Here is a 13521-nt window from a genome sequence, read left to right on the forward strand (position 1 = left end):
TTGAATATTATAAAAATGTTAAACTCAATGATCACAAATCCTCGTCCTCCTCGTCCACCTAGTACTCCTCGCCTCTCTCATCCTCCACCTCCGACCACTTCCAACCACCGCCAACCACTTCCACCAACCATCGATAACCACCTTGGGTATACCCGCACTGGTAATAAATATTTTCAGTATAAGAACACATCAAAACTATTGTGTAAGGATTTATATATTTTTTTTTCGACACATTTCACCGCGAAGATTATGAGAAAATCATACAAGATGATAGAAATTTTATTAGCGCATTGATAGCTACTGATTTGGGCTTGCGTGAAAAAGGAATTGACAACATTTATTGTAAACATGACAAGTTCAAAAAATTTTAGATGAAATATAATTACAATTGTCTTTAAATATTACAAAAGTGTTATGCTTACTGTGAAGAAATCGTCCTCATCCTCGACCATCTTGTTCTCCTTGTCTTCCTCGTCCTCCCCCTACACGTCCTACTTTTGTCCCGGAAGTCAAATTTCACCAGGTAGCGGACCTGGAGCGCAGGAACCACGGAGCACTCGTCCCGGAAGTCGAGTTTCACCAGGTAGCGGACCTGGAGTGCAGAAACTACGGACGCTTGTCCTGGCCTCGAGTTGCACCAGGAAGCGGCCCCCGAGCGCTGTATCCAGGAGGTAGAGAACCCGGTACTTGAAATCTGCGGAGCGTGATTCTCATCCGTCCGCTCTACTGCGTGGTTGTTTCCAGACTGAGGAATTCGGCTAGCTGATTGTCGATTACTATAGATCGGTGACGTCGAGAGAAAAAAAATTTTGGGTGACGTCATTTTGTGAACATCCAAACTTTGGTTTCGAACTTTAATACTATGTATAATGACGTATGATGTATGATGATGTATGACGTATAACGTAAGATATGATATGATTCTTTCCATTCAATCCAAGTTTGTGAAATATGTTGTTACGAATCCATTCAGACGTTATATCGAAGCAATCCACAAGAAGTATCGATTACGGCTACTATAAGCTCGCAGCGAAAAGCGGATCGGAAGTTTCAGCCGAAAGACTGATTTGTTTCGTATTTCCTGATTTTCCAAAAACTGATTACGATCTTTATTTCATAATAACCTATCAATGCTTGGTACAACTACTGAATTTACATGTCCCTTCATTTTGCATCATTGGACACAAAATGAGTATATTATTATTCGTTAATTTTTCCGGCCATTAAGCGTATTAATGGCCTTTTTAAGAATGTTTTAGCATTATGTGTAGAATTTGGTGTCATTTACATCTACAACATGCGAAGGCTAAATACGCCATAGTTACTGTTTGTACAGTTTGTTAATCAGGGCGGATAATTGAATTCAAGTGAAGTACAATAAAGTTGGATATTTTTACTAATTACGTACCTGCTGTATTATTTCATATGCTGTACATGATTGTGAACTAAAAATGGTCTTACTTCAGTCGCACAAGGTCTTGGACTTTTACTTTGGCCTCGTCGACTCACTCCGATCCGCCTTGAAAGTGTCAAAACGCAAGCATCAGAGTACGGCGAGTTGCCATCCGTAATATTTTCAGGCGTCGATGAATCCGAAATCTGTCAACTGTGGAAACCGTACCATTTAGGTAATCAAGTATAATATCCAATTCTAAGCGTCAAAAAGTTCTTGAAAAGACTTCTTTCCGCAGTGCAATTACGTCTCTATTCCGATATCTGAATTACAGGAACGTGTCTCCAGTCTAATTCTTCATAAGCTTCACAAATATGAAACTCCATGAAACTTTTATTAAGTTCCACAATTTCATCATGCCGTAATTTTTTGTTCACAGCAAACCGTCCTATTTCGTAAATTGTATAATAGTAGAAGATACGGCTGAAGATTTTGCCTGAAGATACGGTTCGATATTGTAATATGATTTATTATACATCAAACGTAGTTTCATTTTTTATACCGCTCACGGTAAGTTCTATCTTCACGGTGCCGTGATTCTGCAATTCACTTTTCAGTATGGCGGTAATTTATCGAAAATTACTCTGTTTCAATGGAAAACTCAATCAGGCTTGGCCACACATGTGAATAGCTCACAGACCGCGACGTTGCAGCTACACGGAGCCGGCGAGATGTGTAGTTGTGAGTCAACGCAGCCTGCATAGAGCATAATGAACAAGATCCCTACTCCTTGGATAGCCACCTTTCTCTGTCCAGTTAGTCTGGGCCCACAAGGCCCGATTCAGTAGAGTCTCTCACCTGGCAACCTTACCTGAGCGACGGCCATCTTGATCTCCGTGGTCTCTGCGTGCCCTCTTTAGAACCTCCGTTTGTATTTTCCGCCTGCTTAGGAAACACTGATTTCTCAGTTACACTAGCGCGGTGAGGAAGCGTGGGCGCAGGACAATTATTGTGCGGTGAAAAGTTTTCAGATTCAATCCGGAGGGCCTAATCGCTGCTAAGATATTATTGTGTCGCTTAAAGTCGTACGATCAATGCGATTGATTGGATAAAGTTGACAGTGGTGAGGGGAAGAAGTATTCTGTTTTTGTGTCGTTACTGAAATGTTGTTTGATTTTGCGTTGTGGGACATGAAGAATTTGATGACTCAGAAGAAAATGTGACGCGCCTGCTTTCGACGATATATAAAATCAATTTGTCAACAGCGGTAAAATTCCGATCGTACCTCGTTAAGTGTCAAAAATACGTGACATTTCTACAGGTCCGCAGCATTGATGAAATAACGATAGAAGGAGCCACATCAAAAATACCGTGAGACGTTGAAAAATATCAAAAAACATGGGGTCAAAAATCGAATACGTGGAATCGTCGCACATGTACGCCACTAACTACATCCGCAATTCAAAAGCTATCGGTGTACTTTGGGGAATTTTCACCATATGCTACGCGATTATCGGTGTCGTAGCCTTTGTGACACCCGAATGGTTGGGAGATTTGGAGCACGAAAATCCGGGCAGATTTGGCCTTTGGACTAGATGCCATTACGGCGGAAATGGCAAGGAAATTTTTCATCATTCATAAGATTATTGCAACAAGAATTTTCACGCTATAAAAATGCTTCACGTATCCAACAAATGTGTTATACAAACACTTTGGCGACTGCGTTTTTGCTCATTCATTTTCGCCTTCTATTAGCACGCAGCTCTTAATATTACCACATACTCAATACATGTGTACATACCTATAATACCGCTATCCGTTGCGAATGGACAGTTTGGTTAAAATAAATTGGAATGCAGGTGACGTCACTCTCCCGGGATACCTGACCGTCTCGTGGCTTTTTCTGCACGTAAACTCATACGGAATGATGAAAATATGTATATATTTCTGTGCAGGCTTTCTACAAGCGACTTTAACGTGAAAACTTGTTGAATATTCTATAAAATGTTCCTACCGTTAAATTACCTTTCGATCTCTTCTCTCGATCACACATCACTTAATGATCTTCCGAGGTTTTTCTCTTCACAATTGTGTTAATCCTCAGGTGAACTTGGAGAGGAATGCGAAGGCAGCTTAGACAACTTGTATTCTATTGCAAGCGTGCCTTTCAGAGTGAGCACCATCCTTGTTGGAATCGCTGTGATAATCGCCCTTTTGTCCATATGTGCAATGCTTTTGTTCTTCTTCTGCCAGAGTACTACAGTCTTTTATTTGTGCGCCTGGATGCAGGTAGTTTCAGGTAAGAACTCTCACTCGTCTCACCGACTCATAAATCACGACAATTTTATCGGTCGATATCTACCGAATTTTGCGTATCAAAACACCTTACACAAATATAGGATTAGAATAAACATTTAGAAAGAGATGAACGCGATTGCCGTCAATGCAAGCTGATAATTTTATCGGCTGACCCAAAATCTGGGCAACATTCGTCCTCGAATTCTTGAGGATATAACAATTATACTAGACGCGCAAAGCCCAGCTTATCGTGAGTTCTTGAAATCACATAAACTGCAGTTTAGAAAGTACAACATTCATAACTCCACCTGACCTGCAACCGCTACAGCTGCAACTAATAGCGTACCTTAAGCTTTGTGATAAAGCAAATTGTACGGACGTAATTGCAAATTGTAATGATGTGCAGTAAGCGCAGGATATGATGTAACGTACACACATTTAACCGTCTTGGGTTAGAGCACATCCATTGTGGGCCGCCTTATCGCGATGTACGAATCGTAGAGCAGAAAAATTGAAAGTCATGCACTCAAAGTTCGTCTCCTAAAACCTAATTTTTTTTCGTAGCCAAAAATGCGCCTTCTGCCAAAGTATCGAAGATCCCGTTCTCATCACGTCGAGAACCCAGCGTTTCAAAATCGCGATAGGCTTCATTGTTTGTTATATCATTACGTGAAAAACAATTTCTCGGTACATAACGTAACTCTGAACAGTAACAGACTAGTTTTAAAGATTATATTTCACTACAACGAGATCGCATTTGTAATTCAATTCGCACTCAATTTTATAGAGTTATTCGACCGCAAGTTCACTGTTCAAGGATCTCTTCCGCTAGAAACAGTTAGTGTTTCTATTCCCGTGCGCAAGGTTGAATTTAAGACTGAATTTCGTCGATAGAGCCGAGTTCTTTCAACCCGCAGCTGCATATTACAAATTGCATCGTGAAATGGAAAACGAAAAGAAATAAGTTTATTTATTCAAATGCCTCGATGTCGCTTTATGACCGTTGCGCTGTAAGACGGCTTATAAACATTATCCAGCGTTTTGCTACCTGGAGTTTACCGTCTGACTGAAATGTAGACGAGACCGTTACTGTGTGTAATACTGTCGTTTATGTACCGTTGACCAACACCTTTGTTGTTACCCTGAACGGTTGCCAGTAACTCGAACAGTGACTAATTCTTCTGCCCTGCTGTGTCAACGGACGAACATTTGACAGTAATATTTCAAAGAGTTCAGATAAATCCAAAAATTGCATTTAAAATATTTCTTTAGAGATCACATTTCGGTTCCTAAAATTCGAATCAATTTAAATTGACTGGTCGATTCTCATACACTTTGAAATTTACTTACTTGTTATTGGAAGACCATTTGATCGGAAATAAACGATCGTTTCGTAGTAACAACATAACGTTCCTATATGAAATCGTTACGGTCTTCTAGTTATAACGTAGCGTCATTAAATCGTTGATTCAAGTCCGGCGACGTAAAACGGACAGTGAAAGTTGGCGAATTATTACGAATCGGATGATACGATTCAGGAAACACGATAATGAATGTATTTGATGCTTAGCTCGATGGTTCACCATCAATGCTCCCAGCAGCGTTGTTAATAATTACGTGCATAGATACAGTGCGAGAGTTGGAAAAAATTTTTAAATACCGGTTTGTTGACTAGTTTTGCGGTACCCGCAGTGTTATCTTGAAATGTATATACCTAAGTTTGTCCGTTGGTTTCGTATAATACCGATTAAAATGCATGAACTCGACGGTCGTGCACCGTTTGTTATAACCTGAGACGGCTCGTAATTACATAATTTCAAAGCTATCGGATTACGCTTATTTCGACGATTAGCTGACTTTGACACTTTTGGAATGTGGAATATCGCACGGTGACTTATTAGAATCACGTTTTTCGCCAATCGGTGCGGGAACATCGAATGTACAAGATATGCTTATTTCACCTGGCAAAGCAAACTCCCTGCTGGCCCATTCGTTCCTTTCACTAAAGACCTTGCCTGCCTTTGTACAAATTCGTTCATAGTGCACTAAAGAACGTAACATATCCACATACCCACAGAACTCTCGATAGAACCTCGCCTGCGTGAATATGATAAAAGCTGTTGTAACGAGCGTAAATTGATACGTTTAACTGGATTCTAGTAGAAATTACCCGTCATTGTTGCGACACTAATTTCAAATCACGGTCGACAAGTACCAATCCACGTCATGAGTTTTCCTTACTTCCGCGGTTTCCCGGGACGCTTTCATTTTCCAATTGATTCGTTCGGTTTTACGCGAACTTGGAATTTAGAATGAATTGATCGTCTGCCCGTCAAGTTTCGGATTCCTAAGAAGCTTCGCTTTTTCGAGAGAAACCCCGGTACGCGATGCAGTTATGATCCGAGTTGACTCAAAACAAAACCACGGAAAACTGGAAGCCATTGTGATTCTGTAACAGCAGGATACATAATCACGAGCCGACTGTAATGAAACGGTGGTAAAATTAGACACATCGTAGAGAGTTCTTCTCTGCGGCAGTCTTCCACACACAGTCACTTTACGTTTCCAACTTTCTTTCAACTTCAACCTTTTACTCACGCTGTCTGACGGACCAGAATTAACCTGCTATGTATAATTAATCGCTTTCCACGAAGGCTGCACGATTCGGAAGACGAAAGTTTCTTCTACTCTTCAGTATCACAAGGAGCTCACGTAGCATCTGTTTTAGTTATTATTCCTTGCTTGACAAGACAAATTTCTAAACTTATTCGACGACTACTGATTTACCTTCAAATTAAATTACCTTCACAAATTTTTTATTCTTTTATTTTCACTTTCTCTACTTTGCAGCTGTCTGTATGGCAATTGGCGTTGCAGTTTATCCTTTGGGCTGGGATTCTCCTCAGATTCGTGCAGTTTGCGGCGCAACTGCTTCTAGGTGAGCCTGCAGTCGAAATCTCGCGATTACTCTCCGTTTATTATCCTTCAATTCTCAACTGTAACGTGGTTTTGAATTTCCAGATACAATCCCGGCGCCTGTGCGGTGAGGTGGGCCATTCCTTTGGCCACAATCGCTGCTCTAGATGCTGCGACCTTGGCTGCCCTTGCCTTCATCTTGGCTTCCAGGCACGTGAGACTTCAGCCGGAGCCCTTCAACAACGGGTCATTATACAAAGGTTAGAGTCCATCGGTTCACGAAACATTCATTTTCTGGTTTTTCCTGGAAAATTGACGATCTCTTGAGTAATTTAGAGTCATGCGAAGTCGTTTAAACGCAGTTGAGATCAGGTACTTATTTGTATTCGATTTTGAATCCGCGTGTCAGTTTTCTCCGCACATTTCGCAGGAGAATGTCCGTCCAATCGCTTAGATTTATCGAGCCAACGGAAAGAACCAACGGAAACGCTCCCTTGAAGTGTGTTTGTGCATCGCATGAAAACCATTCACCATTTTAAATTCACGAAATCACTTCGAGTCGTCGAATGGCGAACCTTTCGGTTTCTCCTTATTTAGAAATGTTTTTGCAGTCTGTCTTACCGCTTGAAAACAATCGAAAGTAGTGTTATGATCTAAATTCCGTTTGACTGCGGTCAGCAAAGTCCAGCTTTCATTCACCGACAAATGCAAAACAAAGAAAAAGTAGAGAAATATAGAATAGAATAGAAGCATCTGAAATTCAAATTCCGATCCAATTCCAACCACGTCAAAACAATGTCGCTTCAAGAACTCGCACGCTCACAAATTTCTAATCGCAAAATCGTCAACGTCTCACAATTACCTTTTCCTCATTTTGCATTCCAGGCGAAGTGAATCCAGGATACGTAAACGAGGCACAGAGCGTCGCTGGCTCCCGGAAGTCGCTGTCTCTCAGACCAGTACTTCTAGTTGCTCCGCCAGAACAGGATCGGTACAGCGAACTCTCGAGGGCGAAATCGCACTCCCATCACAGCCTCTATTCCCCAGCACCGTCACACCCTGTTCACACGATGTCAACGAATACCCTCAGCCATTCCCAGCACAACTTTCAGCTCTGATTTCGAAGACAGGTCCAACCGACAATTAATCAGTAACTTTGACGCTGTCCGACTGACACAATTTTTTTTTTTTTATTTCGCACACGAATTATACCGTGAAATTTACCGCAAGTCACTGTTGTATTGATTAGATATTCATGCCACGGTTATCTTCAAGCTAAACTATGACACGCGGAGCGGAATTTCTATTTTTTATTCAAGCTCTGCGAGAGAGAATGATGGAAAAAGGGATGTGGAACCGGTGAGAGAATCGATTGTGTGCGATAGTGATTACCTATACTACATAATTATGAGATCGGGTGAACACGAAATTTTGAAAACGCAGGATTCACTCTTGTTTAACTAGGTTTTCTAAAGTGTTAATAAACATTGAAACGTAGAATACTCACTTGTGCCAAATTAGACGCTATTTGAATACGGATCCATGACATCTTTTTTCAACTCTTGAATTCAAATCGTTACACGTCTAGTTAGAATATCATAGGTCGGCTTGTGAAAAAATCAATTCTTGGATCCACGTAATGCTGCCAGTACATAATTTTTTCTCTCAACCATTATCACATAAACGACAAATCTCCGCAATTCTTAACTCTCAAACGGAGCTGGAATAGTGTGTACATATGAAAATGATATTGCTTCATTACATTATACGTATTTGTGTGTTTCGCGTAATTGCAAACTTTTTTGTCGCAGACGTAGAGCAAGTCATGATGCACGTATACATATATTTTATTTAGTCGCGTAAGTGAACTTTACCATTTAATTATAGTGATATATATATAGCATAACAGGGACAAAATTATCATTTGATACACGTATCGCAGAGATTGTTACATTTACTTGATCCATATAATACTTACAGAGTGTTAGTTCATTTATTGTTAGCACCTCGTAGTTGTGCTCTAGTAGTTTCTTACGTCGAAGTTGAACCTTCAGGAGGAGACAGTTCCGATGACAGGTTTGTAAATTTCCGTAAAATTGATTTCAAATAACGAGAAAAAAATATTTCCAAAACAATTTAGTGTATGCCTATCATTCTAACGAAATTGATTAAAAGACGTTACCAATTTAAGGGGCATCTCGAATTTACAGTTTCATATGAATAAAACATCAAAGATGATGTAACTTTGTAATGGCTTAGCGAAATCATTCCGAATTCACTCTGCATCAGATTACTTCGAGCATTGTAAAACTATACTGGGCGTGAACTGTACCAAGAAAGTAGGGATTCTATTTTTCAGTGAATAAGTCTCCTCTTGAATGGCTTCACTTTCACTAGCGCAAAATGGTTGGGAAATCTTTTGTGCCAGAGGTATATTTCACGTAGCTTTTACCTATCTACATTAATTTATACATATTATACAAACCATTTATCTACGATTATTACCCATAGATATCCATTTATTTTATAATTTTACTGTGTACCGTATTCGTATATTATATATGTTTGACTTTACATAGTTATGTTATTGTTTTTGTATAGAATATAACACATCGCAAATAAATGTTTAAAACTTAAGTCTGTATTGTGTATAAAAATTTTCTTGTACGAAAAAAAGTGCGATAAGACTTCAGAAAATAATACGGATGTTGAAAGTTTGAATTTTGTAATAATTTATAATTATTTGAAAAACCGCAACGCATGTAATTATAACATAATTTTACGGAGGAAGGACGCTGATGAAATTAACGGTAAATTAGCCTGTAATTATTATTCAGATATAATCAAGATGTTAAACTGATCGCGAGTCAGACTTTGTAGAATATCCACTTCGCTACTGATTAGACCGATTTTTGTAACACATTTTGCAATGCCAACTTTCTACGTAGTCGGTCCTCTCATGAAAATCCACGATCATGACCGTGTCGTATATACTTTAGATAGCGCCATACGAGTATCCTTGGATTTGTTCTCTAATTAGCAACTCTACAATTACACGAATATAGCTGCTAATTCATGAGAGTCTACTTCACTTCACTGACGCGTGTAACGAAGAATGATGAAACAATTGTAAAATAAAATTATTTTCAGTTCGCTTGAACTGTCACTTTGATCTACCACCACTGAGATCTTTCGTTGTCCGTGTGTAAGGATTGAATTTTTCGAAATATTGTATTGCGAAAGTAATGTGAATACTGTTTAGTTTTACAATCAAATAATAACAAAAGGCAAGAAACAAAATTATACGGGTTTTCGAAACCTAGTGATCATTAATAATCGTTTAAAAACAAATTTAGAGTAATTACTTGCACTGCTTACGGACGGCAACTGATGTTCTGGCCATCAGCGCCTGAAGAATAGGCATTTCTGTGTACACTGATGTATTACGAGCTGCAATTTTTTGTCACACGAGTAATTAATTAATTAAGCAGTGGAGACATATTCTTTTTGTAAAAGACAATTAAGGGATCTGTTTGCGACTCTTTGCAAACATTTTTACTTAACGTGTTTGAGATCGATTAAATTGTAAATTTATAATTGGCAATTCATTTCACGTAATTTTGTATACCTACATTCGAAAAAAGAAAAAAAAATTGTTGATGATTGTCGGGATATGTTTTCGTTTCAGCACGCGGGATCTCATTTGATTATTTATTTTAATTCGGTATACAAATCTTGGGAACGTGTAGACGAGCTTTTTTTATTTCAGCAATCGATGGATTTGATTATTTCTGTTACTCGCCACAATAAGTAAGAAAGTTAATAATAATTGATGGTGCAGACCACTGTGTTTATAACTCATGCGGATTAAAAGACGAATGATGAAACATTTTGACTAGTATATTTAATGATATAATACAGGATATTTATTACAAGTTGATTATAGGCGAGTATTACAGGCGGTGGCCACAAAAATCCTTTAACGTTCCTTAAGAAAGTTACTTTGGAAGAGGTTTTTAGCATTGTTTACTATTTTTCAAATTGTTTTCAGTACTAGGTATTTCATAACGAATACGTGTGGAGAAGTTTAAAACCGTCTTCGAAATAACAATCCGAGAATTTTCTTAAAACTTTATGGCCTCTCTAACAGATTTGGTGTGTTTTTTTTTTGTGTGGTTATTTTCACCTTTGTTTTAATTTAAAATTTTTACAACTATTACTGGCATAATACAATATACAACTACAATAAATATTCAATGTAGGGACTACCGGGTACTTCTCTGGGCGAAAGTGCAAAAGTTCGTTTTTCTTCCGTGTAATTTTGCACACCGTGAAATTAAATCCGAACGTCTATCACTGTACCCAAATGGTCACGTTGCAATAATACAGGTATAAATAATACATAACGCGTAACGCAGATACGTGCCGCCTTAATTTTGATGACGTTCATTTGCATACGACCAAAGTACAGATTTCGATGTACAGCAGCGGTTATTTATTGTTTACATTATTATTGTGCACGGTAGAAGAATCAGAGGAGAATCCTTTCCCCAGCGCTAGGCGAGTCCTCGTTTATGGAGAATTAATTAATCCCGGACGAGTAAAAAGCTGCGAGAGCCGTTTACAACGCTGTAAACGGAACTCGGCTCGGGTCCGCGGCCCTCGACCTCAGCATCTGGTGGCAGCCTCTTTCCGCTGGACCATCGAGTCCTGATATTTTTACATACCGTATATCGCAGAGACAGGCGTATAATAGCCGAGGCACAGAGGCCCGAAGGCCCTCGGATAGCTACTCGGGGTGCAATAGAGGCGTTCAAACTCGAACGAAGCTGCAACGCTTGGAAGCGTTTTATGATTTTATTACGGCGGCATTCCTTCTGTCGTTTCGAACCGCGCACCGACCGTTTCATGAGCCGGGATTCGACTAATTTCACGATACGATTTTAATACCCTTATAACGTCTTCTTCGCGGAGGCAAGTCGGCGCTTAGTTTTGCACTACCGACCAAGAGAGCTGTAAGTATAAACGCAATTAGCGTTGTTTCGCCGCAGATATGTTACGGCTCTCTTTTTCGCATCCTTCGCAGCAATGATAGCGGCTTGTTCTTTATTCCATCTGATTGTAAAACTCGCCGATGAGAATCCCGCGATTATACGCCACGTGACAAATCTGGGATTATTAGTGGCGTCGATAGTTTATTACATATGTATATACGTATACCTTCCTAACGTTGTAAGTAATCTATTATATCTATAGGCATACGAAGTACGGTCAACTCCAGACACTAAAATCTACACAATACGCTCCTACTGTATAACGTTATGGCTTCCGTTTCAGGATCACCGTGATCGTGAAGATGGCATCAATAATTTAGTTATCATTACGTATAAATATCGTACGCTAAAATTTACAGTGTGCAAGGGTCGTTATGGTCGATAGCAACGAAAACGACTCGTAAAGTGATCGATAATGAAAATAATGAAAAATAATAGCTGCTAATGTGAGAAAAATAATAATAATAATGATAATAATAATAATAATAATAATAATAATAATAATAATCATAAGGACAGTCGCGAGGGTTCGATAATACGATAGTTGAAGCGGCCACGGCCGCTTTTAATTAGAGAAACTTTCCTAACTCTAAATATCCTTGTCAAGGACGAGACCGCAGGGCTGTACGACCCCGGTTATGTTCGTCAATCTCTGCCTTTTCGACTCGTTTCTGTTCTCGTCCTTCTTGAGGAGTTCCTCTATGGAATACGGGTTCCGTTTTCGTTGAGGCTGCGCGGCAGGTTGCCGGTCGCTTTCCGTGTTGGACTCGATCGGATTTGTCGGCTCGTCGGATTCCAGGATCTTTCGCGACTCGCAGGCCTCGTTCGATTCGATATCCCCGACGTTGCTCTGCTCCGAGCTGCTCGGCGAGCTTCGGACGCTTTTTAATTTCGACGTCAAGACCGGCGTTCCGTGCCGCACGAACGCGCTTCGATCGCTGCCGATCTTGTGACCGAGCTCCAGTATCAGCGAAGGATTTTGAAAGGACTTGTAGGTGTCCTGCGACTCGTTGTTATCGTCCGAGTCGCTCTTGTCCAGGGAATCGTCGCTACCCGCCATCGAACTTGAACTCGACTTGAGGTCCACCTGACTTTGGCTGTTACTCTGTTGCGAGAGTCGTTCCGACTCCAGCGATCTGTGAAAGCCGGTGTAATTCGTTATTTCGCAGTAAATTGAGTAATCGTCTGTCATTATCGATACTGAGATCATTTGATCGGAAAATTAATCTTTCTTTACGGTGGTATTTTTTGACACGATCAACGATTAACCGTCAAAAACGATGATACAATTATCCAAAGATTTGTATCAACTACAGTTATTGTTATTCCACATGCTATTCTCGTTCGGATATCGTTCGATTCGACTCACGTGAACGTTTGCATCCCGTGCTGCAAGTGGAGGGTCGTAGCGTGATAGAGCGAGGAATAGAAGCTGGGATTCCAAGACGGTGGTGTGGCGCCGCCGGAGGTTGTTGAAATATGCAGGGGTCCTAGGGTCCCGGGGTAAAAGAGCTTCTGTTGATAGTCAGTCCTCATTAGGGCGTCTGAAATGCGAGTTAGTGTATAAGTAATAAAGACAATCGGTCCAGCTTCGGAGGCGGTGTACCGTTACGATACAAGCATACGCGCTGCCGGAGAGCGATACCGAGGCTAATTAGTGTGTAATTATCAACCGGCGTACGATAGGCTGCGTGCATCGATTCTTCGTACGTAGGGTATAGTATGCGTACGCACACGGGTCTATATATATATATATACATATATATTATATACCTCGAGGCCCGACACGCCCCGCGTGACTTAAACCACGGATCACGCTCCGATATTGCTCGAAATAAGTTGCAAATTCAACCTCGTTGC

General features: G+C 40.2%; 2 protein-coding genes across 3 annotated transcripts in view; one reads left to right on the top strand and one right to left on the bottom strand.

Annotated features, from left to right (window-relative positions):
* The first annotated feature begins 2229 nt into the window (after positions 1-2229).
* LOC107219728 (LHFPL tetraspan subfamily member 3 protein) lies at positions 2230-9244 on the top strand. The gene is made up of 5 exons (XM_015658054.2): positions 2230-3008; positions 3498-3692; positions 6542-6629; positions 6713-6867; positions 7493-9244. Exons 1-5 carry the CDS (start codon positions 2792-2794, stop codon positions 7723-7725), a joined length of 888 nt encoding a protein of 295 aa, XP_015513540.1. The 5' UTR covers positions 2230-2791; the 3' UTR covers positions 7726-9244.
* Positions 8174-13521, bottom strand: part of LOC107219724 (paired box pox-neuro protein) — a 28483-nt gene continuing 23135 nt past the window's right edge. For both annotated transcript variants that reach the window (XM_046733599.1, XM_046733592.1), the window contains exons 5-6: positions 13031-13205; positions 8174-12797 (exon numbers count right to left, since the gene is read on the bottom strand). In XM_046733599.1, coding sequence (XP_046589555.1) covers positions 12251-12797; positions 13031-13205 — 722 coding nt within the window. In that variant the 3' untranslated portion in view covers positions 8174-12250. The remainder of the gene's footprint in view (positions 12798-13030; positions 13206-13521) is intronic.

This window comes from Neodiprion lecontei, chromosome 1, assembly GCF_021901455.1.
Source record: "Neodiprion lecontei isolate iyNeoLeco1 chromosome 1, iyNeoLeco1.1, whole genome shotgun sequence".
In the NCBI taxonomy this organism is placed as follows: domain Eukaryota; kingdom Metazoa; phylum Arthropoda; class Insecta; order Hymenoptera; family Diprionidae; genus Neodiprion; species Neodiprion lecontei.